Source organism: Pelodiscus sinensis, chromosome 16 (assembly GCF_052426305.1).
Source record: "Pelodiscus sinensis isolate ZL-2025 chromosome 16, ASM5242630v1, whole genome shotgun sequence".
Taxonomy (NCBI): Eukaryota; Metazoa; Chordata; order Testudines; family Trionychidae; genus Pelodiscus; species Pelodiscus sinensis.
In genome coordinates this window covers 17823371-17849339 of record NC_143067.1, presented here as the reverse complement: position 1 = coordinate 17849339, position 25969 = coordinate 17823371, and the positions used below count along the sequence as shown (strand labels likewise).

General features: G+C 45.7%; 1 protein-coding gene across 2 annotated transcripts in view; it reads left to right on the top strand.

Moving 5' to 3' along the window:
- The first annotated feature begins 253 nt into the window (after positions 1–253).
- The window catches only part of KIF3A (kinesin family member 3A), a 42571-nt gene continuing 16855 nt past the window's right edge, over positions 254–25969 (top strand). The window contains exons 1-9 of one of the 2 annotated variants that reach the window (XM_075900348.2): positions 254–412; positions 6547–6829; positions 10221–10365; positions 10662–10746; positions 12992–13097; positions 14728–14867; positions 15530–15727; positions 21089–21263; positions 22891–22992. In XM_075900348.2, coding sequence (XP_075756463.1) covers positions 407–412; positions 6547–6829; positions 10221–10365; positions 10662–10746; positions 12992–13097; positions 14728–14867; positions 15530–15727; positions 21089–21263; positions 22891–22992 — 1240 coding nt within the window. In that variant the 5' untranslated portion in view covers positions 254–406. Of the gene's footprint in view, positions 413–6540; positions 6830–10220; positions 10366–10661; positions 10747–12991; positions 13098–14727; positions 14868–15529; positions 15728–21088; positions 21264–22890; positions 22993–25969 lie in introns of those variants that run through there. The other variant, XM_089769504.1, reaches the window with a different exon arrangement.

Here is a 25969-nt window from a genome sequence, read left to right as displayed (position 1 = left end):
TGCTCCGGCGTCGCGCGTGCCCCAGCCTGAGCCAGACCCACGCCCGCGACCTCGCCAGAGTGACCGCGCGGCACAGCGGGCGCGGCTGCTGCAGTGAAGCCGCTTCGCCCACCCACCTGCCTCACCGCTCATTGGCTGGCGCTCTGTCCCAATGGCTGCGCGGGAGTAACTGTGTCCCGCCCTATCTCTCAGCCCATTGGTGAAGCCGCCTCCGCATGGCGCAGAGGTTGGCCGAGCGCCCTGTCACTCGGGCGCGGAGGTGGGGCCAGGAGGAGCAGGCGCCGCGGCACTAGCGCCCCTGTTATTGTTACACTGTAGCGGGTTCGGGGTTCGCGGAGCCCGCCCATCCCCCGCGGGCGGAGGCGCTGGGTGCGGCCCGGGGCCGCCCCGCAGTGACTCGCTCAGGATGCCGGTGAGGATCCCGCGCCCTCGCTCCCGCCTTCCCCCTCGCTACGGAGCGTTGTGCCGTTGCTAGGGTGGCGCGGGGCCTGGGAGCCCCGGGCCTGTGTGGGGACCTGGCTCGGGGGAGTGGGGCGAGGGGGGCCCTGGGCCGGGAGCGGGGGAGCGCCGGGGTTCGGGGGTCCCCTGGGGCTGGAGTCTGAGATCGTGGGCCTGGCTCGGGGGGTGGAGTGAGCGGTTCAGGGGGACCCTGGGGCGGGGAGCGGGGGTCTGAGATCATGGGCCTGGCTGTGGGGCGGGAGTATGGAGTTTGGGTGGGGGGCTGGGCTGGGGAGAAGGGGTCTTGGATCATGGGCCTGGCACGGGGGGATGATGGTCCTGGGGCACCTTGGTCCAGGCCTGGCAGTGGGGGATGGAGTGCAGGGCACAGGTGGGATGCAGTGGGATTAGCACTCAGGGAGGTGAAGGATGAAGAGGGGTCCCGGTGAAGTGCCCATCTCTGGGTAGCGGGTGTGGGATGCTCTGAGTCTAGGCTCATGATGCAGGACGGCTTTGGAGCCCTTAGGTTTGGGGTGGTGGGCCTAGAGTTCGTGATGTAGGCAGGTGTTGATTAGGTGTGGTAGGGGGTCTACAGAGTGGCCCAGAGTGTTGCTGAGTCCTGGGACCTAAGAGAAGGGAGGTGCAGAGGGGTGCTAGACAAAGGCCGTGGTTGCAGTTTGACACAGACACTTAAGACAGATGTATTTATAAACAGGCAAGGTGCTCTTATGGATAGGCCTGGAGGATGGTGGATGACTTGGGCAGTATCCTACTATTACTTGTTTTGCAGCTAAGTTCTTCCATGCCAGCTGCTGCATTTAGCTGGTTTTTACTAATAGCTTTGTATGCAAACAAATCTCACAGTTCAGTGCATAAACTGGTCATTGAGGAGTTCAGAAAGGGAATTTCTTTGACACCTCAAATAGAGGTGTACTGTGAAAGTGTAGAGTTTTCTTGCCTTCCAAAGCATTGGGTAGTTGCTAGGTAGTAGGCTTTCTGAGCCAGTGTTTCATATCTAGTATGGCAAATACTATTTTCCTGTAATGGATTTTAGAGCATACATATTTCAGTGCAACACACTGTGATCTCTATTATTCATCCTAAACATTGTGCACATTCATCCTAAACATTGTGCACCATCAGCCTGAGCTTGTAATGGGGAGAAGGCTATTTTTGAGCGAGTGGCATTTTGGGTTTTTTAAGTAATATGCTTTCTAGGCCCGAAACATGTGGCTTTCCAATACCTTTTGACAGGTGTTGTTGGTATTCTATGCAGCCAGGCTGTTGGTGCCCGATATGCTGTCTGGTGTATGCTTCACAATGAATTTTTCTTTGTACAGTGAAATCTTAACAAGTCACAGAATTATTTTTGTTAATTTTAAGGAGCTAGAGAATTCAAGGTATTTCGGAATACAGGCAGTCCCCGGGTTACGTACAAGATAGGGACTGTAGGTTTGTTCTTAAGTTGAATCTGTATGTAAGTCGGAACTGGCATCCAGATTCAGCCGCTGCTGAAACTGATCAGTTTCAACAGCGGCTGAATCTGGACGCCAGTTCCGACTTACATACAGATTCAGCTTAAGAACCCCAGGTGTCCCCAAGTCAGCTGCTGCTGAAACTGATCAGCAGCTGATTCCAGGAAGCCCGGGGCAGAGCAACTCTGCCTCCGGCTTCCTGTAGTCAGCGCTGGTCAGTTTCAGCAGTGGCTGACTTGGGGACGCCTGGGGCAGAGCAGCTTGGGTGCTGCTGGGTTGATCCAGTAGCGCGGCTGCTCCTCGGCGCTACTGGACCAACCCAGCAGCACCCCAGCTGCTCTGCCCCAGGCGTCCTGATTCAGCCGCTGCTGAAACTCATCATCAGCGGCTGAATCAGGACTCCTGGGGCAGAGCAGCTGGGGTGCTGCCGGGTTGGTTCAGTAGCGCCAAGGAGCGGTGCTGCGGGACCAACTGGCAGCGCCCCACCTGCTCTACCACAGGCCCCGGGCTTTGCTCTACGTCTCCCTGGTCTGCTGGGGGGGGGGGGCACTAGCTGCGTTTCCCCCCCCCCCCAGCAGACCAGGGAGACACGGAGCAAAGCGGCGGAGGACCCGGGCCGGACCACGGCGCTTCCAGATCAGCGCCGCGGGTCCGGACCTGGGTCCTCCGCCGCTTTGCTCAGCATCTCCTTGGTCTGCAGACCAGGGAGACGCTGAGCAAAGCGGCGGAGGACCCGGGGCCGGACCCGTGGCGCTTCCAGATCAGCTGGAAGCACCGCAGGTCCGGCCCGGGTCCTCCGCCGCATTGCTCCGCGTCTCCCTGGTCTGCTGGCTCCCCCAGCAGACCAGGGAGATGGGGAGCAGCTTTTCTCACCCCGGAGGAGGCGGGCGGCGGGACCAGGCGTCCCGCCGCTCCAGTCCTCCGGGGCAAGAAATTCCCGTTCGTAACTGTGGATCCAACATAAGTCGGATCTGCGTAACTCGGGGACTGCCTGTACATGGTATTCAGTGTAGCAGAGAACTACTGATCTACAGTACTTAGCACTAGGGATGTAATAATCCTGTATTTGTGTAAAGATGTAACTGCTAAAATTTGTAGTGGTTATATGTTTACACATGGGGGGCAGGTGAGCACCGGCTCTCACCTGCCTCACCCCCAATGCGCCCCTGCTGCCTCTGATAGAGAGGCAGCAGCACAGTGGGCAGGTGGCATCTTCCCATGGATGCCAGCTCCTGCCTGCTCCTCCACCCCCCACTCTGCTTCTCTATCAGAGGCAGCAGCGTGGAGGGCAGGCACTGCTGCCTCTGTGGGAGGTGGGCAGGGTGGGGAGGTGGCTCCGTGGGAGCTGGCATGCGGGGGCATCAGCTCCTGGGCACCAGCTCTTGCCTCCCCCTCTCTCCCGCTGCCTCTGCGTCATAGGCAGCAAGTGAGGGTGCATGTAACAGTTAGGATTAACTGATAAGCCTGGGCTAACATCCCTACCTTCCATTGTCTGATAGCAATGGTTCAGTTAAATAATAAGGATTCTCTTTGTGACTGGGTTGCAAACAGAGGGTCTGCAACTTTTTAGCTTTGTTGATTTTAGACTTCTCTGCTGACTCTGAACTGCCGTTTATAATAAAAAGTAACTATGACATGTGCCCACCCTGTGCCTCTTACTAGGGTTTAGTATTTGGTAATACATTTTTGATCTGTCTACTTATAAGATTCCTTGTCGTGTGAGTTTTTCCACAATTATTTCAGAATACAATGCAGTCTTTCTCTTTCCAACTTATAAAACAAGTAACATGAGTATCATATGAGTATTTTTTAATAGTATTTTTTTAATAGGTTCTAGTGTTGAGAATGTTTAATTCAGACTGCTGAGTTTCCTGGTCATTCTTATCTCTTGTGGAAGTTACCTCCATCCATAGGGTGGCTTTAGCTGCTTAGGATGCTATGTTGTCTTACTCTTCCCTTATTGGTTAGTGGTTTCATTGTTCCAATTTAATAATCTGAGGGCACGTGCTTTCGGCTGGGTAGGGAATGTTATACAGGAATAAAGTTATTTTAAAGCTATTTCCTTCTTTCTTAGCCTTACTGGGTTCAGCTTTAGCCATTTGTTCTTCATCTGGATGTTGATTGCAGCTGGACATTGGTATAAAGAAGGCATAAAGCTAGTTGTTTGCTTTGAGCTGCTGGCACTTTAGCCAGTGCTATTTAACTAGCTCTCCCATTGACTTCTTAAAGATGTTGAGAATCGGGGAAGAGATTGAGTCTTGTAGAGTGAGGCAGGTGAGGACTTTGGAGATGGAGGAACTAGGGACGTGAATGACTAGTCGACTATCCAATAAGCAAATGCTTATTGGATAGTTGACAGGCTAGTCGACTATTCACTTGCCCCACCCTTGCTGCCTCTATCAGAGTTGCTCTGCCCCGGGCTTCCTGGAATCAGCTGCTGATCAGTTTCAGCAGCAGCTGACTTGGGGACGCCTGGGGTTCTTAAGTTGAATCTGTATGTAAGTCGGAACTGGCGTCCAGATTCAGCCGCTGTTGAAACTGATCAGTTTCAGCAGCGGCTGAATCTGGATGCCAGTTCCGACTTACATACAGATTCAACTTAAGAACAAACCTACAGTCCCTATCTTGTACGTAACCCGGGGACTGCCTGTACTCGAAATTTATTGTCCCTGGGAGGAACTGTTGCACATTACAATTCACCGTATGAGAGAGTGTCTTTTACTTCAGGGGCTCTGAGGCTTGGAATGCTGGTCCTATGATGGAACAATAATTGATTTTCCATTCAACAGGATAAGTATATATACTTCTCTTTCTGTGGGCTGGAGGAGCCCATTTACCAGCAGAACAAATGCTGCCTCAGTAGTGCTCTGGCTTAAAGCTTGACAGCAATGCAGAATATTGGCTGCTGACTGGTAGCAAAAACAAGCAACAAACCCAGTATCCAAATGCTAACATCCTTATCAGCTTATTCAGCAAAAGTTAGATGCTGGCTGATAGTTAACAATCTCTGTAGCATCAATTGGTAGTGTTTTTTTAGCATTGACTGTGTAATTGTAAGTTTTAAAGTGAGTGATAGACTCTTTTATACCCAATGTTCAATCTGAAGGTGTGTTACCGTTGGCTTAGAATTCTTATTTTGAAATACTTGATGTCAGAATAGAAAAGTTTCATGTATTTCAGAAGTATGTAAAAGACACAATACCCTGAATATGGTGCTCCAAGTCACACTTGAAGTAGAGATGAGGAAAGTGCATATACAGATGTTTTGCAAGCATTCACTTGACTTCAAAAAAACTTCTGTTTGATTGTGTTCATGACCCTTCTATATCTGAAATTCAAGGCATGATCAAGTTTACACATGTTAATTGTGTACGTAGTTGCAAAATGTGAATTTAGCTTGACTGTTCAAAAGAAATGTTTAGCGGTATATTTGATTATAAAATTTGCAGTTTGTGTTCATTACTTACCTACATCTTCTAATCAGAGAGTAAACACAGTATCAGTGAGGGATGTTAAAGTGCGTTTAGTTAAGTGATTGTGTAACCACTGAAAAAATTTCCCAGCGGTTACATGTAGGGATGTTAGGAAGCGAGTAAATAGCTAATTGTGTAGTTGATAGAATTTTTATTGACTTACAGATTGACTACACAATTAGTTGATAAGGAAGGAAGCCTCCAGGAGTTACCCCCGCTGCAGCTCTACAGCTTAAATATAGTAAGAACAAGGCGGTCAGGGAGCCCAGTTCCTACTACATTTAAACTGAAGAGCCTCAGCAGGGGTAGGTCCTGGATCTGGCATGAGCTGGGACTGAGTTGGGCTTGCTCAGTCCTGGCTTGCACCGGGTCTAACAGCCCCTGTCCGCAAGGGTTCCCAACAGGGAACTGGGACCCCCTGCAGGCAGGGGCTGCTGCCAGAACAACCTCTGTTCATGGCCTGACCTGACAGATGTGGATAGGAGCTGCTCTGTGGGATGCAGAGCAGCCGCTGCCTACAGGCAGAGGCTGCTTTGTGGAAGCCTCTTATGACCCCCTTTTCGCACTGCTGCCTCTGACAGATGGTGCTGGGAGGAACCGATTTTTAAGATGGCTCCTCCCAGCAGCAGCTTGTGCTTTCCCCCACCCCCTTGCTGCCTCTGATACCGAGGCAGCAGTGTGGGGAGGCAGGCGGCTCTGCAGGACCTGGTGTGCACAGGGAGCTGTTTTTAAGAGACAGCAGCATAGGAAGGGGGAGAGAAAAGGGGAGCCTGCATGTAACCTGCATGTAACCAGGCTCATCTGTTAACTGTGTACATAGTTACTTTCACATCCCTAGTATCATTGTAACTAAGCCTAAGGGTGCCCATGTTTTCAAATGATCACATATTTTCAACAACAGTATGCAAACAATGAATAACTTGATAAAATTCACAAATCTTGAATGACTAATAAAGTAGAATTTTATGTGTACTGTAATCCAGTTATTTCTTTGTTGCACTTTATTCTCTTAGCTGCAGTTGTAAATATGCCCTGTTCTGAACACTTTTTACATGTACTTAAATATAGGCAATGGAATTATTCAGTGTGTACATTTAAGCACATCTGTAAGTCTTACACTGTAACTCTTGAAGATGTTTATTTGGTTTTCATGTATGTAGATCAACAAATCTGAGAAGCCAGACAAGCCTGAGAGCTGTGATAATGTCAAGGTTGTCGTCCGATGCCGACCTTTCAATGAAAGAGAGAAAGCAATGTGCTACAAGATGGCAGTTAACGTTGATGAAATGAGGGGAACCATTACTGTTCATAAAACAGACTCTTCCAACGAACCTCCAAAGACATTTACATTTGATACAGTTTTTGGACAAGAGAGTAAACAGCTTGATGTCTATAACTTAACTGCGAGACCAATTATTGACTCTGTTCTGGAAGGGTACAATGGTAAGTCTTTTACTGTCCTAAAAATTAATGATCCCTTATACTATCAAAATTCCATTTGTTTTTAGTGGGAGTTTATCTGAAGAAAGACTGCAGGTGCTAGCAACATATCATTCTTATTGTCAGCTGTATCCTTTTTTACTTAAAATAGAATGTCCAATAAGAATATTCACAATTCTGTTTCCTATTGCCTGTGAGTTGTGATTTTATAATTGGTAACTAATAACTATCAGTTATGTTGTAAGCATCAGGTATTGGCAAGGTTAGGGGGCCAAACTTCTCAACTATTTTTTTCTATTTGTAAAGGACATATAATTTATCTTTTTAGCAAAACCAGATTCATGAGTACTTTTTTTCTTGTAAAATATAATTATCCCTTCATGTATGAGTAATTCTGCAGTAACAACTTGGCATGTATGTATAATGGCAGAAAAATGTTGGTAAGGAAATAGATTAATGTTTCCAAATGGACAGTTATAAATAATAGTAGTTGCAAAGATTTTTAAGATCAAGATGAAATAATTCACTTATATTCGAATAAGTGTAGATGTAAAATATGGGAAGTTCCCTGATATTTAAATGCCAGTGCAAAAGCTTTGTTAAGGCTATGTATAAAGCAGATCCAGATATTAGACCAGAATTAAGTACAGGCAGTCCCCGGGTTACGTACAAGATAGGGACTGTAGGTTTGTTCTTAAGTTGAATCTGAATGTAAGTCGGAACTGGCATCCAGATTCAGCCACTGCTGAAACTGACCAGCGGCTGACTACAGGAAGCCCGAGGCAGAGTTTCAACAGGCTGAATCAGTTTCAACAGGCTGAATCTGGACGCCAGCTCTTACATACAGATTCAACTTAAGAACCCCAGGTATCCCCAAGTCAGCTGCTGCTGAAACTGATCAGCGGCTGATTCCAGGAAGCCCGGGGCAGAGCAACTCTGCCTCGGGCTTCCTGTAGTCAGCGCTGGTCAGTTTCAGCAGCGGCTGACTTGGGGACGCCTGGGGCAGAGCAGCTTGGGTGCTGCTGGTTTGCTCCAGTAGCGCCGCTCCTTGGCGCTACTGGACCAACCCAGCAGCACCCAAGCTGCTCTGCCCCAGGTGTCCTGATTCAGCCGCTGCTGAAACTGACCAGCAGCGGCTGAATCAGGACGCCTGGGGCAGAGCAGCTGGGGTGCTGCCGGCTTGGTCCAGTAGCGCCCAGAGCGGTGCTACGGGACCAACCAGCAGCGCCCCAGCTGCTGTACCACAGGCGTCCAGAGCAAAGCCACGGAGCACGGGGGCAGCGGGACAGCCCAGACGTGCCGCGGCTATCCTGCTGCCCGCGTGCTCCGCGGCTTTGCTCCGCTTTGCTCCCCATCTCCCTGGTCTGTTGGTCTCCAGCAGACCAGGGAGACGGGGAACAAAGCCGCAGAACACGCCGGCAGCGGGACAGCCGCGGCGCCTCTGGGCCGTCCGTTGCCCGCGTGCTCCGCAGCTTTGCTCCCCGTCTCCCTGGTCTGCTGGAGACCAACAGACCAGGGAGACGGGGAGCAAAGCCTCTGAGGACGCCGGCAGCGGGACAGCCGCGGCGCGTCTGGGCTGTCCGCTGCCCGCGTGCTCCCCGGCTTTGCTCCCCATCTTCCTGGTCTGGGGAGACGTGGATCAAAGCCGCGGAGCACGCGGGCAGTGGACAGCCCAGACGCGCCGCGGCTGTCCCGCTGCCGGCGTCCTCAGAGGCTTTGCTTCCCGTCTCCCTGGTCTGCTGGTCTCCAGCAGACCAGGGAGATGGGCAGCAAACCCTGTTCGTAACTGCGGATCCGACATAAGTCGGATCCGCATAACTCGGGGACTGCCTGTATCTGTTTTTGGCTAGAGGTTGGGTTTTTGGTTTTTTGTTTGTAGCTGCAGCAAAGCATAAACCTGACTTAAGAGCCAAACTTATTTTTTGCAGTCTGGTAAGTCTTTCTGATAGAAGTGAAGGAGAAACTGACTGGTGATGTAGTCTAAATTGCAACTGATTCTTAAAATCTATATCCTGTTTTGTGCTATGCCTGTATATGGAATGTGGCCTGTGCTGAATCAATTTGAGGCGGCTACAAATGTGGTTGAGTGGCTGATCCCACCCTGGGGAGTGCCCTCCGAAAAGGCTGTCACCACTGTATAGTCAGTTACCATTTTAAAAATAATCTTATGTTTCTTCCTTTTGCCTGTCTTAACAGGTACGTACATATTCTGGAACATGAACTACCTGTGTCTAGTTAGTTACTCTTCTTTGCCTTTGTACAAGACAAAGATTGAAATAAATTTTATAAAACAGTAGATTAAAGGAAATGAGTAAACATGCCCGAACAAAGTCGTTCATTCTACATTTTGGATATTGTCCCTGTTAATATAACACATTATTGATTGGCCTAGTTTTGACTGCTTGTGTGAGATGTGTTCTTAGAACAGTTGTTGTGCTTGTCTGAAATAACACACGTCGTAATTTTAGAACCTCGCAGTACAACTTTACCAGACTTTTTGCAAGAACGATAAGCAGTAGTTCAACTCTGTTTACAAAGACTTATCTTGGTGGTTACTCAATAATGAGTAGGACGTCTTCTTGTCACCCTCCTATTTGTGGATCTGTTGATGGCTGACCCGTCTGATTCTGGAGCCGCAGGTCTTATTGCAGGAGGAGTAAGTGCTGGTGGCTATTGGAAGGATGCAAGGCAGTTTTTGCCGCTCTCTTCTCCGCCTCTTCTCGTCTGTGCTGCAGCAGGACCTCTCAAATTGCGCCATTCTCTCATGGATTACTGCTCTCCACTGGGAATGGTCCCGGGCCAGGTTCTCCCAAGTGTCAACACCGATACCACATTTTTTTTCATGTTTGCCTTCAGCATGTCCTTAAATTATTTCCTCTGGCTCCTAGTGCTCCACTGTCCTTCCTTCAGCTTGGAAAGCAGAATCTGTTTTTGGAGGCGCTGATGAGGCTTCCGGACCAAGTGACCAATCCAACAAAGTTGTTAGTAGATGATGATAGCTTCAATGTTGGTCATGTTTGACTCTTCCAGGATGCTAATGTTCGTGTGCCTGCCCTCCCAAGGGATATTTAGGATTCTCCTGAGGCAGCGTTGATGATATTGTTTAAGTGCCTTCAGGTGATGCTTATATGTTGTCCAGGTTTCACATGTGTACAGCCGTGTTGGAACAACCTCTGCGTGGTACACAAGGAGTTTTGTCTTGGCACTCATGTCCCAGTTCTCAAAAGACCCTTCGTTTCAAGCAGGCAGAAGCAAAGCTTGCGCAGCTCTGTATTTCTGCATCAATGTTGACTCTGTTTGCAAAGACTAAACATCAATGTTTCCTCTAGGCCTCTATAGTGTGTATTGGAAAGGCTAATTCATCATTGATGGTGGTTTTTTTCTTGTTCTGCAGGCACCATCTTTGCATATGGACAGACTGGCACAGGGAAAACTTTTACCATGGAAGGCGTCCGAGCTGTTCCTGAGCTTAGAGGAATCATCCCCAATTCATTTGCCCATATATTTGGTCACATTGCAAAGGCAGAAGGGGATACAAGGTAAACTAATTACTTTTCTTTTCCTCTCACTTGGATCCCTAAGACAAGCAATAGATTGAAGCACAAGATTTCAAGCATCTTGAGTAAAATCTTGACCCTGTTAAAGTCAGTGGAAGTTTTGCTATTGACTTTGTTGTGGCTAGGATTTCACCTATTAAGTTTAAGTACTTCTTTGTTTATGAGTTAGGAAACTGTCAGTTTGTATCAGTACATGCCATATTTTATTTGGACACAGAGATGAAAACAGGTACCTTTTAACAAATGTTTCAGTTTATAAATGAAATTTTTAATTTTAGATTTTTGGTTCGAGTGTCTTACTTGGAAATTTACAATGAAGAAGTGCGTGACCTGCTTGGAAAAGACCAGACACAGAGGCTAGAGGTGAGGAGAATGTTTTGAATCACTGACGTTTTGCATTTTAAATTTAAAAAATTGTCTCCTCAAGAAGAATTGAGTATAAAAAAAGAGCAGGCGGATCTTGGAAGGGGGAGAAAAGGTATCCTTAGCACCAAAGGTTACCATTGCCATTATCAACTTTGTCATTTCTGCTTCTCACTTACCCTTTAAGTCTAATAATGTAATATTATTTCCCCTCACACTGTAGACTAATTCACAGCTGGAGAATCTACGGGGAAAATAGCTGAAAATATTAAAAACAGAATAAAAAAAAGTATTCTATTCAACACCTGTATTGCTATCAAAAGAACTCAGTGGTCAAAGTGCATTTGTCCTTTACGCAGATGCTTTTGGTATGGTTCATCTAGGGAAATTTCTCCAACTTTTATGGCAAATTTTTCCACAGGTTTATGATCTCCCCAAAGACTTTTAGGAGCTGCCCTGACAGACTATCTGTAGAAAGCTCAGTGAGTTATGAACCTGATATAGTAGCAACAGTTTGCAAGGTGGCATATTTAGTATGGTTCTGTGCCAGTGGTTTTCAACCTTTTTTCATGTGTGGTCCCCTAAAAAATGTCTAATGGAGGTGCAAACACTGGTAGAAATCTTAGCTATAGTCTTCAGATCCCAGTGGGTCTGCCAACTCTGGGTTGAAAAACATTGTTCTGTGATAACAATGGACCCCTGAGACAGAGTCTGTGGATCTCCATACCTTAAACTAGGGGTGAGCAAGACAACTTCTACAGACTGGATCTGGCCTGCCAAGCCAGTTGATCTGGTCCATGGTTGCCTTGCTGCTCCCCCCACCCCCAGGCCAATTGATACCTGGGGATGAGGAGGGGAGGGTGATGTCTCCTTCCCTGACAGGGGGAGGAGACCTGTGTGCCCTGGCAGGGTGGGGCGAGCAAGGGAATGAGAGACTTTGGTGCTCCCCCGTCCTCAGACCTTTACCAGCCGTTGGGAGGCGAGGTGCCACGCCTCCCGAACTGAGGGGAAAGCCTCCTTCTGGCCCCTCCTGATGCAGCTGCTGTGCTGCTGGTGGTCCCCTAGTCAGGACTGTATGCTTTGGGTCCCTGGAGGGATAAAAGACAGAGAATATTTCCCTAAAGTCCTTCTGCCCTCCCCCCACCTTCCTTTCTCCTTCCTTCCCTCCCTCTTTCTCTTCCTCTCAAAGACTTCACACGCTCCCCGGGCCGTGACTGCCCTGGGAACAGGGAGAGAGCACAGTATCCTCACACCACTAGGGATGCGTGGTGCCTAGAGGGAGCTACTAGCTGTTCTCTAGGTGCCGGTCGCACCTGGCAGGGTGGGGATGAAGTGGGGGGCAAAGACATCACGCACTCCCCCACCCCAAGCCATTCAGGGGCAGGAGAGCATCTGAAGTCTCCTGGCTCCACCCTTTCACCCAAGGCCTTGCCCCTTCTGGGGCGGCCCACAATAACTTCCAAAATTTGTGAAGTGCCCCCCACCCCTACGTTAAACTATTGCTCTTCCGCTGACTTGATAACTCTTTCTGGGAAAAAGATGTGGGGTTCACTCCAGATATTGTAGCAATGCCTTGAAATACTTCTCTAGAGAGAAGAAATAAGAGATGGACAAATCACTTCGTTAAATACTTCAGAAATTCTCAGTGGTTCCTTGGGCTAGGAAACAGTTGATGAGACTGAGGGATTTCTTGGCCTCTTAAACACAGGCTTTTATGTCTCTCTAATTCCAGTCTGGCAAACTGCTTCATAGGAAACAGAGAGAGAGAGAATTGTGGTTCCCAGTAAGATTGAGTGTGCCACATGTCGGCTTCCCTCTTGAATCCCTCTTTACAGTTTATCTGGAGATTTGAGGCTTCCTCTTGATTTGTGTTCCTTCCATTTGATTTGCCTTGCAAGAGGAATGCCATCCTGCAAAACTCTTGATCAGTGTTCCCTCTAAGCTGCATGGCAGCATAGCCTCGCAGCTGCTTAATGCTCATGCTCGGAGCTGCCTGGCTGGGGAAGCGGCACTTCTCCCTCAGCAACAGCAGCAGCTCTCTGCTGAGGACAGGGCAGCCAGTCTCTCCCAGCCATAGGGAGCTTAAAGGGAACACTGCTCTTGATCCCTAAGCCTGTTTAGTCTGATAAATCATGCTTGGGTAGAATAGAAGGTATGCGTCTAGAAATAGAAGTGCACTAGTATGTTATGTTATAACTGCTGTATGCTTCTTGGAAGTGCTCAATCAAATGTGTTCCTTATTTAGGTTAAAGAGAGACCTGACGTGGGAGTTTATATTAAAGATCTTTCAGCTTATGTTGTAAACAATGCAGATGATATGGACAGAATCATGACTCTAGGCCACAAAAACCGTAAGTACCACTTACTATTAGGGTTCTAAACTCTTGTCCAGAGCACAGGGTACTGTAGCACAATGCATTGTCATGTAGACAGCTGACTTGGAGAACAGAGAATGTTTTTCACTTCTGGTCTAGGAGCTCTTCTGGCATGGTGCTTTCAGCCAAGCATTAAGAGGTGTCTCCTTGATAACTCTGGTGATTCAGGGGCAGCCAGTGAAGGTTGGACAGATGCTATACTGTCTGCAAGACTTGTTCCAGTGTGGAGTCTTGATAGTGCTGAAGTTGAGAGGGTGAAAGTGGGGCTTTGAAAGTGCTGTAACTGAAGCGGTGAGAATACAGTAAAGTAAAAGAGGGGATCACTGAGATTCCTAGTTGGTCTTGTACTTGCTCACAGTCATTCTCCTTTTCTTCCTCTTGCCTTTGCTCAGATGAACATGCTTTAGACCAGTGTTGTGCTCTGTAGTGCTATAAACTGGTGATGCGATTTCATGTTTTCTCAGAGCAACAAAGCAGTTCGTTTTAATATCCAGGACACTTTCTGAATGAAATATTCTATGTTAATGTACAAATCAAGCAAGTTTTAGTGATTGTCCCTGCCAAAACAGGTTGTACATCCCTTGTGCAGCACCCTCAGCATCTGACTGGTCCCGAATGAGGGAATCTTCCAGACCAGTAGAGGTCAATGCTGGCTCCTCTGCGGCTGCTACTGGCTGCAGGGCTCCACTCTGGCAGCAGTAGAGGGGCTGGCATTAACCAGGCGGGAATTGGAAAGGGGACCTTGGGGGGGGGGGGGGGGGAGAAGCGGTGAGGGTGCTCAGAGCGCTGCAACTAGGAACCGAGATGGCAGCCCTGTGAGAGCTCTGCAGCTACCCTGCCTTTTCCCGTGAGCATCCCTTGTCCCTGCTCTTCCCCCTCTCTCCCTGAACTTGAACACAGTGAATGAAGCGCTAGAGAGGGAAGGAGTTGCTGAGTGTGGGACCAGCTTTTCCACGTGAGTGCTTCATCCTGGGAGCACTCATGGGGATGCTGGATCACAGATGTTGCCAGACTGCAGAAGTCCAGACGATAGAGGTCTTACTTATACAGTGAAAACTGCAAAATTTTAATACTCTTAAATGCAGTTCAGTCAGCAAGGATTAATGGGGTCTGAAACTATTGGGTACTGAACATCACATGTCTTACAGTTGTAGTCTTTGATGAGTCAGTTGTATTTTCAAAGTAGATGAATGGGTGGGCCGTTGCCTGGTGCCTTTTGGGATTGAAAGACATTCAGGGACACAAGTAGAAATAAAACTTCTACCTGTTTTTTCAAATGTTCATGTCTGCAGATGAATGCTGCACTTTCAAGCACCAGAAAAAAACCTTGACAACAGCATCTGAGGGAGATGAATCCCATTTATTAGCAGTATCAGAAAACCTGCAAAATATTGGGTGTTATAGCTGGGATAATTACTCCATACTAATTATTAGATATTATCACTTTCAGAATGTAAACAACAACTATGTATTCAGCTATATTAAATAATATTATAAATCGTTGTGATATGATAACTGTTTAATGGCCTCTTTGTTTTCAGCTTAAGGACTACTTTATCATACTGTTCATTGTTAATTCTTGTGTTTTTTGATCTCTTAACTAAAGGTTCTGTTGGTGCCACTAATATGAATGAACACAGTTCCCGTTCCCATGCCATCTTCACTATTACCATTGAGTGCAGCGAGAAGGGTGTTGATGGAAACATGCATGTTCGTATGGGCAAGCTGCACCTTGTAGATCTAGCAGTAAGTAGTAACCTTCAGATCTAACAAAATGCTGTTTGTGGATGGTTATTTGTTATGCTGGACCCTTTGCAAGATGGGCAAAAGGTATCGCACTTACCTCAGAGAGCTTACAGTGTAAAGCCCTGATCCAGTAAGTGATTCAGTGGGTACAGACTCCTGTGGGACCACACTTAAATCAATGCAATTGTGCCTGGATGCATAAATCTGCCTGAGTAAAACGAATTCCAGGACTGGGGTTTTCCTTAGACATGTGTAACTTTCCTAATAGAGGGAATAATCAAGGAGAACAAAAGGTACAATTATCAGATTGTTGAGGTTGCTCAAGTGCATTATGGGCATCTAGATGGTTCCATTACTTTCATCTTGTAAAAGTGTGATTGTTTATATGTTGCTAGATGTTTCCTTTCCCTCACATCCACTGATTGGGGGAAGGGAGAGATCATGGTTTAAAAACTTACTATGGGGGGATATGTAGTGTTGTGTATTAGCTTCAGTGTCTCTTTCTAAAATAACTGTTTGTATCTGAGAATGGTACATTCCATTTTTCCAGCTATGCGGCTTTCCTGTACACTGTTCAGTGCTACCTTAAGTTAAAGATTCCATTAGGACTTGCCTGACCCTGTCCTTCAGCCATCTAAATGCCTGTGTGTTCTTTTTTCCAGGGGTCAGAAAGGCAGACAAAAACTGGAGCCACTGGGCAACGACTAAAGGAAGCCACAAAAATTAACCTTTCACTTTCCACTCTTGGGAATGTTATTTCAGCATTGGTAGATGGCAAGAGTACTCATGTGCCCTATCGTAACTCCAAATTGACTCGACTTCTTCAGGATTCTTTGGGAGGCAATTCAAAAACCATGATGGTAAGAATGGGTCACACCAAAGCTCAATGTCCCAGTTTCTATCTTTAAGGTGGAATTGAAGCAAAATTCTTATGGGAATAGTCCGATTGTCATATTTATCCTTTATTTTGAGGACTGTGCTCTTTCATCAGTGCATAGAAATGTAGGTTAGGTAGGGACCTGAGGTCATTGAATCCAATTCCTATACTGTAGGGGTTCCAAAACTTTTTGACACGGGGACCAGTACATTCATTCACGAGCTTTTGGAGGATCGGTAACATTCATTTGCGTATTTCATATTCATTAAGCAAATGATGAATATTCAAATAAGTTGTTTCTGGTCCTCCCAAAGCCCCCAGTGCCAGTGTTAGCAAAGCTTTTGATACAGTCACCCACAATATTCTTGCCAGCAAGTTAAGGGAATATGGATTGAATAAATGGACTGTAAGATGGATAGAAAGCTGGCTAGATCAGGGTTTCCCAAACTTTTTACTTTAGTTGGAACCCATTTTTTTCTCAGTACTGTTTTTTGCAGCCCAAAAATATAAACGCATATGAAAAAAAATGAAAAATGAATAAATTTTCAGTGTTTCACCCGGCTGCATCCTCCGCCCAGCCTGGGCCAGGCCTTGGTGGACCCGGCATCACATGGGCACTCCAGGAGGCGGGAGCAAGAGCAGATTGGGGATAGGGTATCTGGCTAGGAGGGAGAGTAGGGTTGCTAGGTGTCCGGTTTTGTACCGGACAGTCCGGTATTTGAGGGTTTTGTCCGGGAAACAATTGAAAAATTACCAGACATATAAAATGTCTGGTATTTTCTAATTAGGTAAGTTTTATTATAATTTAGGTGTATCAGTCCTTAGCAGTGAACTGCCTGGCTGGTAGATGTGCTCATGCTGTCTGAGTGTGTCTACCAGCCAGGCAGTTTGCAACTACTCGAGGGAGGGTATGGGGAGGTGGGAGGAGGGAATGGAATCCCTGGCTAGACTCACTCATCTGCAGGGTCTGCATGTGCCCGGGTCAGTCCCGCTCCCCCTCTCTTCTCCTCCCCATTTCACCAGTCCAGCCCTGCTGCCCCCGTCCAGCCCTTCTTCCGGCGGCTGGTTCCCCCCGCTCCCCACCAATCTCCCGGTCAGCCCCGGTCCCCCGACACCCTCCCTGACCAGCCTCGCTGCCCCTGTCCAGCCCTGCTTCCAGCAGCTGGTTCTCCCGTCTTCCTCATCTCCCCCGTCCAGCCCTGGTTCCGCCCTGGACAGGCCCTCTGTTCCCTCCCCCGTCCAGCCCTGGTTCCACTGGATAGGCCCGCTGTTCCCAACCCTGCTTCCGCCAGCCGCCCCACTCCCCCCATCTCCTCGGGACAGCCCTGCTTCCCCCAACCCTGCTTCCTGGTGGCCGGTTTCCCCCCACACACATACCTTCTCCCAGCCCGCTCTGCTCTGCTCCCCTCCGGGCAGCCACGCTGAGGCCCGGTATTTTTTTCCAGGGGCCCGGTACTGGGCCGTGGCCTATAGTTTGGGAAACGCTGCTGTACTGAAATAGGGCCAAGAATACCTAGACCATCCCTGGAAGGTATTTGTGTAATCTGTTCTTAAAAACCTCTAGTGATGGTGCCTTCCATAAGCTCCATTAGAAGCCTGTTCTGGTGGTTACTGTCCATAGAGTTAGAAAGTTTTCCCTAACATCTAACCTATATGTCCCTTGCTGCAGATTAAGGCCATTACTTTCTTGTTCTACTTTTAGCGGATGTGGAGAACAGTTGCTCAGTATCCTTTTTACCACATCCCTTCACATACTGGAGACTTCTTTCAGGTGCTCCCCCACTCACTTTTCTCAAGAGTGAACTTTTCCTCATAGGTCAGATTTTTCTAAACCTTGTATCATTTTCCGTAGCTCTTCTCTGAACGCTCTCTAATTTGGCACATCTTTCTTAAAAATATGACACCCAAACTCCTTTTTGGCTTTTCTTCTTATAGTTTTACACTGAATCTGACAAGGTTTAGGTTCCTTTCTATTTTCCTCACAAGGATTTTAACTTCTACTTTTTAAATGATGCCTTTTTATCTCTCATTGCTTCTTTTACTTGGTTATTAAGCCATGGTGGCACTTTTTTTTTGTTCTCTTACTGTGTTTTTATGTTGGGGGCATACATTTAAGTTGGTCCTCTTTTATGGTGGTTTTGAAAAGTTTCCATGCAGCTTGCAGGGATTTTACTTTTGTCACTGTACCTTTTAATTTCTGTTTAACTAACCTCCTAATTTTTGTGTAGTTTCCCTTTCTGAAATTAAATGCCACAGTGTTGAGCTGCTTTGGTATTTTTCCCAGCATAGGGATGTTAAATTTTATTACATTATGGTCACTATTTCCAAGCGGTCCAGTTATATGTACCTTTTGGACTGATCCTGCAGTCCATTTAGGAGTAAATCGAGAATTGCCTCTTCCCTTGTGGGTTCCAGAACCAGCTGCTCCAAGAAGCAGTCATTTAAGGTATCAAGAGATTTAACCTCTGCATCCTGTCCTGAGGTGACATGTACCCAGTCATGGGGATTGTTGAAACCCCCCACTATCATTGAGTTTTTTTATTTTGATAGCCTCTCTAATCTCCCTTAGCATTTCATAGTCACTATCCTCGTCAGGTGGTCAATAATATATCCCTACTGCTATATTCGTATTTTTAGAGGATGTAATTAGTACCCATAGAGATTCTATGGAACATTTTGGTTCATTTAAGCTTTTTACTTCATTTGATTCTACATTTTCTTTCACTTATGGTGTCATTCCCCCACCACATGACCTGTTCTGTCCTTTCAATAAATTTTGTGCTCTGGTATGATTGTGTCCCATTGATTAGCCTCATTCTACCAGGTTTCTGTGATACCTATTATATCACTATCTTCCTTTAATATGAGGTACTTTAGTTCACCCATCTTATTATTTAGACTTTTAGCATTTGTGTAGAGGCACTTAAATAGTGACAAAATTTTAATGTCTGCCATTTCCTGTTATGTTAGACCTTTTCTTTTGATTGTTTCTTATCTGATCTTACCCATACTTTATCATCTTCCATCCTCTCCTCCTGACTAGAACATAGAGAATCCGTAATAATAGACCCTCCCCTAACATATGTCTCTGTCCAATCCATGTGCTCCTCCGCACCCACCAGCTTTCCCCAGCCCTTAGTTTAAAAACTGCTCTACAGCCTAGAAACTGCCTTAAAAACTGCTCTACTTTAATGTTAAGTACCAGTAATCTGGTTCCATTTTGGTTTAGGTGGAGCCCATCCTTCCTGTATAGGCGGCTCCTATCCCAAAAGTTTCCCCAGTTCCTAATAAATCTAAACCCCTCCTTTCTACACCATCATCTCATCCACACATTGAGACTGTGAAGTTCTTCCTGCCTACCTGGCCCTGCATGTGGAATTGGAAGCATTTCAGAGAATACTACCATAGAAGTCCTGGATTTCAATCTCTTTCCTAGCAGCCTAAATTTGGCTTCCAGGACCTCTCTCCTGCCCTTCCCTATGTCATTGGTACCTACCTGTATCACGAACACTGACTCTTCCCCATCACTATACATAAGTCTATCTAGATGTCTTGAGAAATCCGTAACCTTCACACCAGGCAGGCAAGTCACCGTATGATTCTCCTGGTCATCTCAAACCCAGCTATCTATGTTTCTAATGATCACATTCCCTATTACTAACACCTTTCTTTTCCTGTTGACTGGAGTTCCCTCCCCTGGAGAGGTATCCTCAGTGCTAGAGGATACAATAGCATCATCTGGAAGGAGAGTCTCAACTACGGGATTGTTTCCCTCTGCTCCAGTTCAATGTTCTCCCTTCTTAGCCTTTCACCCACCTTAACAGCACAGGGGCTATCTGACTGGAGGTGGGACAGTTCTATAGTGTCCTGGAAAGCCTCATCTACGTACCTCTCGGCCTTCCTTAGCTCCTCCAATTCAGCCACCCTGGCCTCAAAGCCCATATGCCGTCTCTGAGGGCCAGGAGTTCCTTGCACCAAATGCACACATACTCTACCTTCCCATAGGGCAGGTAATCATACATACTACATTTGGTGCAATAAACAGGATAGCTCCCACTCTGCTGTTGGGTTTCTGCCTGCATTCTCTTCTACAGATAATTAGATTGATAGGGTTTTAATTTAAATCAGGTAGATTTGGTTTTAGTTGAGTTTAAAAGTTGTAAAGCATGTCAAGTGTACCTTGTCTCCTTCCAACTCCCCCTCTAAACTCCCCCAAGAAACTCCTTATTGGCTGTCCCTGGTCGCTTACTAGCGGGCTTTATATACCCTGGCCTTCCCGATAGCCCTGCTTCCTGGTTAAGGCTTAATCAATGAACAGAGGGTTCTAGATTTCAAATCCTCATTACGAAACTAACAGCTTCCAACTGCTGGCCTCAGCACACAGTCCTTCTGACAAAAAGCTCAGCACATGGATCGCTAAACAAACACATAGACAAACATGAACTCAACACACAGTGGCTACGTCTACACTGGCCCCTTTTCCGAAAGGGGCATGCTAATTTTAAACTTCAGAATAGGGAAATCCGCGGGGGATTTAAATATCCCCCGCGGGATTTAAATAAAGATGTCCGCCGCTTTTTTCCGGCTTGTAGATAAGCCGGAAAAAAGCCTCTAGACTGGCCCGATCCTCCGGAATAAAGCCCTATTCCGGAGGATCTCTTATTCCTACTTCAATACTTTGAAGTGCAATACTTTGTATTGAAGTAGGAATAAGAGATCCTCCGGAATAGGGCTTTATTCCGGAGGATCGGGCCAGTCTAGACGCTTTTTTCCGGCTTATCTACAAGACGGAAAAAAGCGGCGGACATCTTTATTTAAATTCCGCGGGGGATATTTAAATCCCCCGCGGATTTCCCTATTCTGAAGTTTTAAATTAGCATGCCCCGTTCGGAAAAGGGGCCAGTGTAGACGTAGCCAGTATCTTTCAGGCTACCAGCAAGTAACCCACAAACACATTATCCCATGGGTCCTGTAATCACTCCTCCCTTACCCGGAGAACTTCCTGTTAACATATTCTCATCTGGTGCAGTTTTTAGCCTTACATCTATCCGAATATAAATTTTCTGGACACGGTAGGCTATAGTCCAACACAAGACTACCCATACACATGGGGTCTAAGGGAAATTGTGGCTTGTCTATCCCCAGGCAGGACTTGGTTCATGTTCTGGAGGCATCAGAAGAGTACAGTTTATGGGCAGAGAACTACAGTAAGGATTTTGCACAACTGGGTGTGGGTTTGCTTTTACATTTTCTGATCTTGCAACTACTTGTATTCATGTCATTCAAGCTTTTATATGCTGCTAAATCCAATATACACAAGTAACTCTTTTTTTGTATGTAACAGTGTGCAAATATTGGTCCTGCAGACTATAATTATGATGAGACTATCAGCACATTAAGATATGCCAACCGTGCCAAAAACATAAAGAATAAAGCCAGAATTAATGAAGATCCCAAGGATGCCTTGCTCCGTCAGTTTCAAAAAGAAATTGAAGAGCTTAAGAAAAAGCTGGAGGAAGGTAACTTCCCTTATTCCTAACAACGTTCTCTGTAACTTCAGGTGATTCTGTTCCTGTGTGACACGGCTCCTTTTGAAAGATTTACAATGGAATACTTTTCAGGAGTTGTGTGATAGTATCTGAAACCTCTGTGCTTTCATGTATGCATTTGTTACATTAGTCTTAAGTAAAGAGATGAAACCTAAAGATCATCCATAAATAGAAATAGATGGGAGATATGTAGTTTTGTGCTGAATGCAAGTTAAGAGCATTTCTTTAGTTAAGTTTTGGCTTTGTCCACTAGATGGTATTTAGAGCTAACGTAAGAGAGCAGATTTCATTTTTTGTTCCTAGTTTAGGTTTGGATGTGACCTATATAATTGAAATGTTCTAATTTTAAAAGTTCCATTCATGTTAAATTAATGGCAAATAGATGTCAGACTGGGGAAAAATACAAATTGGGCTTTTTAAAACATAATGATAAAGAGTTAAATGTTCTCCTAGCAGGAAAATGTGCATGGGAGGAGAACAAGTGCCTCTGAAACTCTGAGACTGAACTTGTGGAGGTGGCTTTTAAAGTCTTTTATAAAAAGTAAGGAGGGTAAAGCTACAAACTCCTGTGATTCCACAGGGTCTGTGAGCAACTCTAAACCCTGAATGTTCCACAACAGAGCAAGCCTCTTCCTAGCAGCATATCTCTTGAGAGGGTAGAACTATGATTCCTTTGGCTCACATGGCCACGTCAGTATCCTTCCAGATGGATAAGGGAAAAGCCCAGCAAAGACGATTTCCACTTGGAAATCTTTTCAGTCCCAGAAACTTGGAATGCACGGCAGTGCTCTTTGGCTTCTCGTCCTGTGTTCTTAACCCACTATTTCAATCCCTGTTGAGTTCCTTTACTAATTTGGGCTCCACACTACAGACAAAATGCCTTGCAGATAGAAGTCTGATTAAAGCATACATCTGAGAAAATGAAACTCATGGATCTAAGGATGCAGCTGTGCCTCTCTACTGATCTTTAGAATGTAATTGCAAGAATTGTGACAGACTTTGGTTTCACATTCATTTTGAATACTGTAATTAAAAACATTTAATGGATGCTGTGGTTACAGCAGAGCCATCTTTTCAGAAAACAATTGGAGACTGTCCATTTAAAAAAGCCATCTCTGTGGCATCATGCTTATAGCATAAATATTTATTCCTGATGAACAAACTACCCATTTTTCTCTATACTTCAAACTTCATCCTAAGTGTTTAAAAGAAACAATATTTTGTTGAAGAATCATAGGGCGATATGCTTTAGCAGTCATGCTTTGCAAACACTGTAATAGTAGACTCTAGTTGTAAACTTATTTACAGGTAGAATTTTGGTATGTTAGTGTATTTTTGGAATTGGACTTTCAGCCTTACTGAGATCATTGGTTTAATATTTTTCTTGTTTTACACACTGAAAAATACTCATGTAATATGTACATTTCAACAAAAGGAAATAACCAGGTTTCTCCCAAATTGGCATTGCCTGTACAGTCGTTTAATACCTACTACAAAGACGTTCAGATATAATTGAAGTTAGTTCAAGTGCTACTGTTACAATTGTGTTGTTATGCTGTGAAAGAGAATACCTTGGAAACAAATACTTGTGTTTTAGGGGAAGAGATATCTGGCTCTGATATCAGTGGTTCTGAAGATGAAGATGAAGAAGAAGATGGGGAGATTGGAGAAGATGGGGAAAAGCGTAAAAAACGAAGGGGTAAGGAGTCAGCATGCTCCAATTCTCTGATCCTTAGTTATCGAGAAGTTGATTTGAGAACTTTCTTTGCATAAAGGAATCAGTATGCAACTTTGCATAAGTATGAACTTAACTGAGACTGCAGTAAAGTTCTAATGCCCGCTGCAATTATCATGCCTCTTGTAGAAACTAAGCCATTTGACGCAGTCATTATAGTTGGACTGCTGTACCTTTATATAGCATCTGCTTCCACTTGAGTAGTTTTGCTTGTAGTAACTTTCTCTTATGTGGTGGTTCCCTGATTATAGGAGGGTGACTGCATATGGCTTGTTACTGTTTGCATGTTTACGAGATTGATACCAAACACACACAACAGAAGTGTCTCTGGGGTTGTGGAGAGGGAGCAGGGTTGCCAGTTTTGCTTGGATGTATTCCTCAAGGTTTCATCACATGATATAATATTTAATTAAAGATTAATCTTTGGTTCCTGGAGACTCCAAGACAATCCTAAAGAGCTGGCAACTTTAGGTGGGGAAAGTACAAAAATCTGCCATAGAGAGATCAGTTTCTTAAAAACAACAGGAAACTTAGTGGCCTTGTGCAGTGTCCCCTCTAAGGTGCGTGGCTGCACACAAAACATTCTGAGCCTGCCCACCTCCTTTGAAGAGTCATGCAGCAGCACTCACCTTCCTGGACTTACTGAGTGGGTGGCTGCTCCCATGGCCGGTGCCATCTGGTGAGTGGGGATGGGGCCGGGGATGGGGATGGGGCCGCAACCACAGCAGCAGGTGGCTGCTCTAGCTACTGCCGGGACTGAAGCCATGGTGGGAGGCGGATGCTGCCAAGGCCAGGGCCATGTGACGGGCAGTTGCTGCCACCTGGGATTGGGGCTGTGGAGCTGGCGGACAACCGCTATCACTGGAAGATGGGACCGTGGGGCTGGCAGGTAGCTGCCGCCGCTGGGGCTTGGGGCTGTGGAGTTGGGGGTAGCTGCTGCCACTGGGGCGTAGGGCCATGGAGCTGATGGGCAGCTGCTGCTGCCAGGGTTTGGGCTGCCAGGTGGACACTGGTGGTGGAGAAGGAAACAGGGGTGCTAGATGTGTAACAGGGCTGAAGATGGGGCAGGCGCTAATGCATCTGCACAGTGAGTGGGGCTTTCTTCCATTACACTTTTATGTACACATCTGAACAGGCGCACATGACATCAATATTGGCGCACAAGACAAAACTCACTCTGCTCACAGATGGAGAATCTTAGAGGGAACACTGGCCTTGTCTAATAATAGCGTGCTGTGCTATGAATGAGATGAAGATATTCTCATTGACTTCTCCTTGCTGAGGGTAGAGACTGTAGGGTTGGGCTGCACTATTACAAGCTAAATTAAATTTGTTTGTTAAGCTGTTTTTAACGCTTAAACGTCTTCCCTGTCCAAAGGGTAGAATGTGTTTTAAACAGAATTCCAGACTTAGAGCAGGAAGGAATCTGTTATATTTGACTCATTTCATTAGTGTCACAAATTGTCTTGTTTTTCTTCAGGGGGCCACAGTTCTAATGCCAGATTTAACTATTTTTATGTTCAAGGTTTACACATGGTAAAAAATGCATGCTTCCATGGGGAACCCCCAGAAGTCTGTCCTAAGCCAAAATTCTGTAGCTTTCCCTACAAACTGTTTCATTGTTGATGTTTAACAACATTATTGTTATTGCTCAGTCACATTATTGGTTATCAGTACTGTAACATACAAACACATTTTTCAAGCTTATGTGGGATTGTTTTTGATGGGCTATGTTCGTGTTACAGCTGTTTGCCATATTTAATCATATTACTACCAGTGAGGTGGGTATGTTTACTTAGTGTGTTTTTTAATAATCTGCAAGTGGCTTTTGTTTTGTTCACATGTTTTCAATTTATTAGATGGTATTCCATTTACATGTACTTGATGTTCATAGAAAAGGAGTGTTATAACTGGTCTTCAGTACAGTTTCAGAAATATCTCTGATGATGGAGTTCTGCTCTCAAATTAGCTAATCTAGATTTGCAATGGGTGAGTGCAGAATGTAGCTCAAAGTGAAGTAAAATGCCCTTCATGGCTAAATATTATAAATCTTCAGCATATACCAGTTCAGAGGTTTCTATGAAGCTAAGAATCTCCTGTCAATTAAGATTAACTGAGTTTACAAATTCATTGCATATACTAGAGTTTAAATGATTTGTAATCTAGCACATTTCTCTCAGGGTCATTCCTTGTGGCAAAAATGCTGACCACTAATACACTACTGTTTTAAACTAGTAGATTATAAATAGCACAAGTGTTCTCTTGTGGTTTAGTAACTTTAGTTAACTGGACTACAGGCTTTTTTTTAGTAACTGCCCTTTTGCGGCATGTATTACAACCCTTTCATAGAACAAATCCTGCTCGAATTCACTTCCCTGGTAACATAATGAATGGTGGTAATATTCTTCTTTGTGTGTAAACTTAAAGTGAAAATAAGCCTGTGGATCATTTTCTGCTTTGAGCAATTACAACAAGTAAAATAACTACATATATTGAGTCTCATTCCAGACAGGTAATGATGGATTTTTGCTGAAATATGGTTGTTCTACCGCATACATTTTAGAATGTGAAATAGCTCTACAGCAGGGGTTTTCAAACTCTGGCTTGTAAGGGCAAGCTGCTAGCTGGCTGCGAGATGCTTTGTTTACCTGCATTTCCACAAGTACAGGCATTCCTGAACCAATGGGAGGTGTGGGAAGCAATGCAGACTGGAGCACCACTTCCCGCAGCTCCCATTGGCTGGGAATAGCAATCCACAGTCAATGGGAGCTGTGGTTGTCTGTACAAACTGTCTCGCAGCCAGCTAGCATCTTGCCCTTAAAAGCCATGACCCAGAGTTTGAAAACCCTTGCTTTACAGGACTGAATCTAAAAGTACCTAAGCGAATGCTTCCAAACATAAGCATTACTTGCCTTTTCAAACCAGTTTGCTGGTTCTTCTG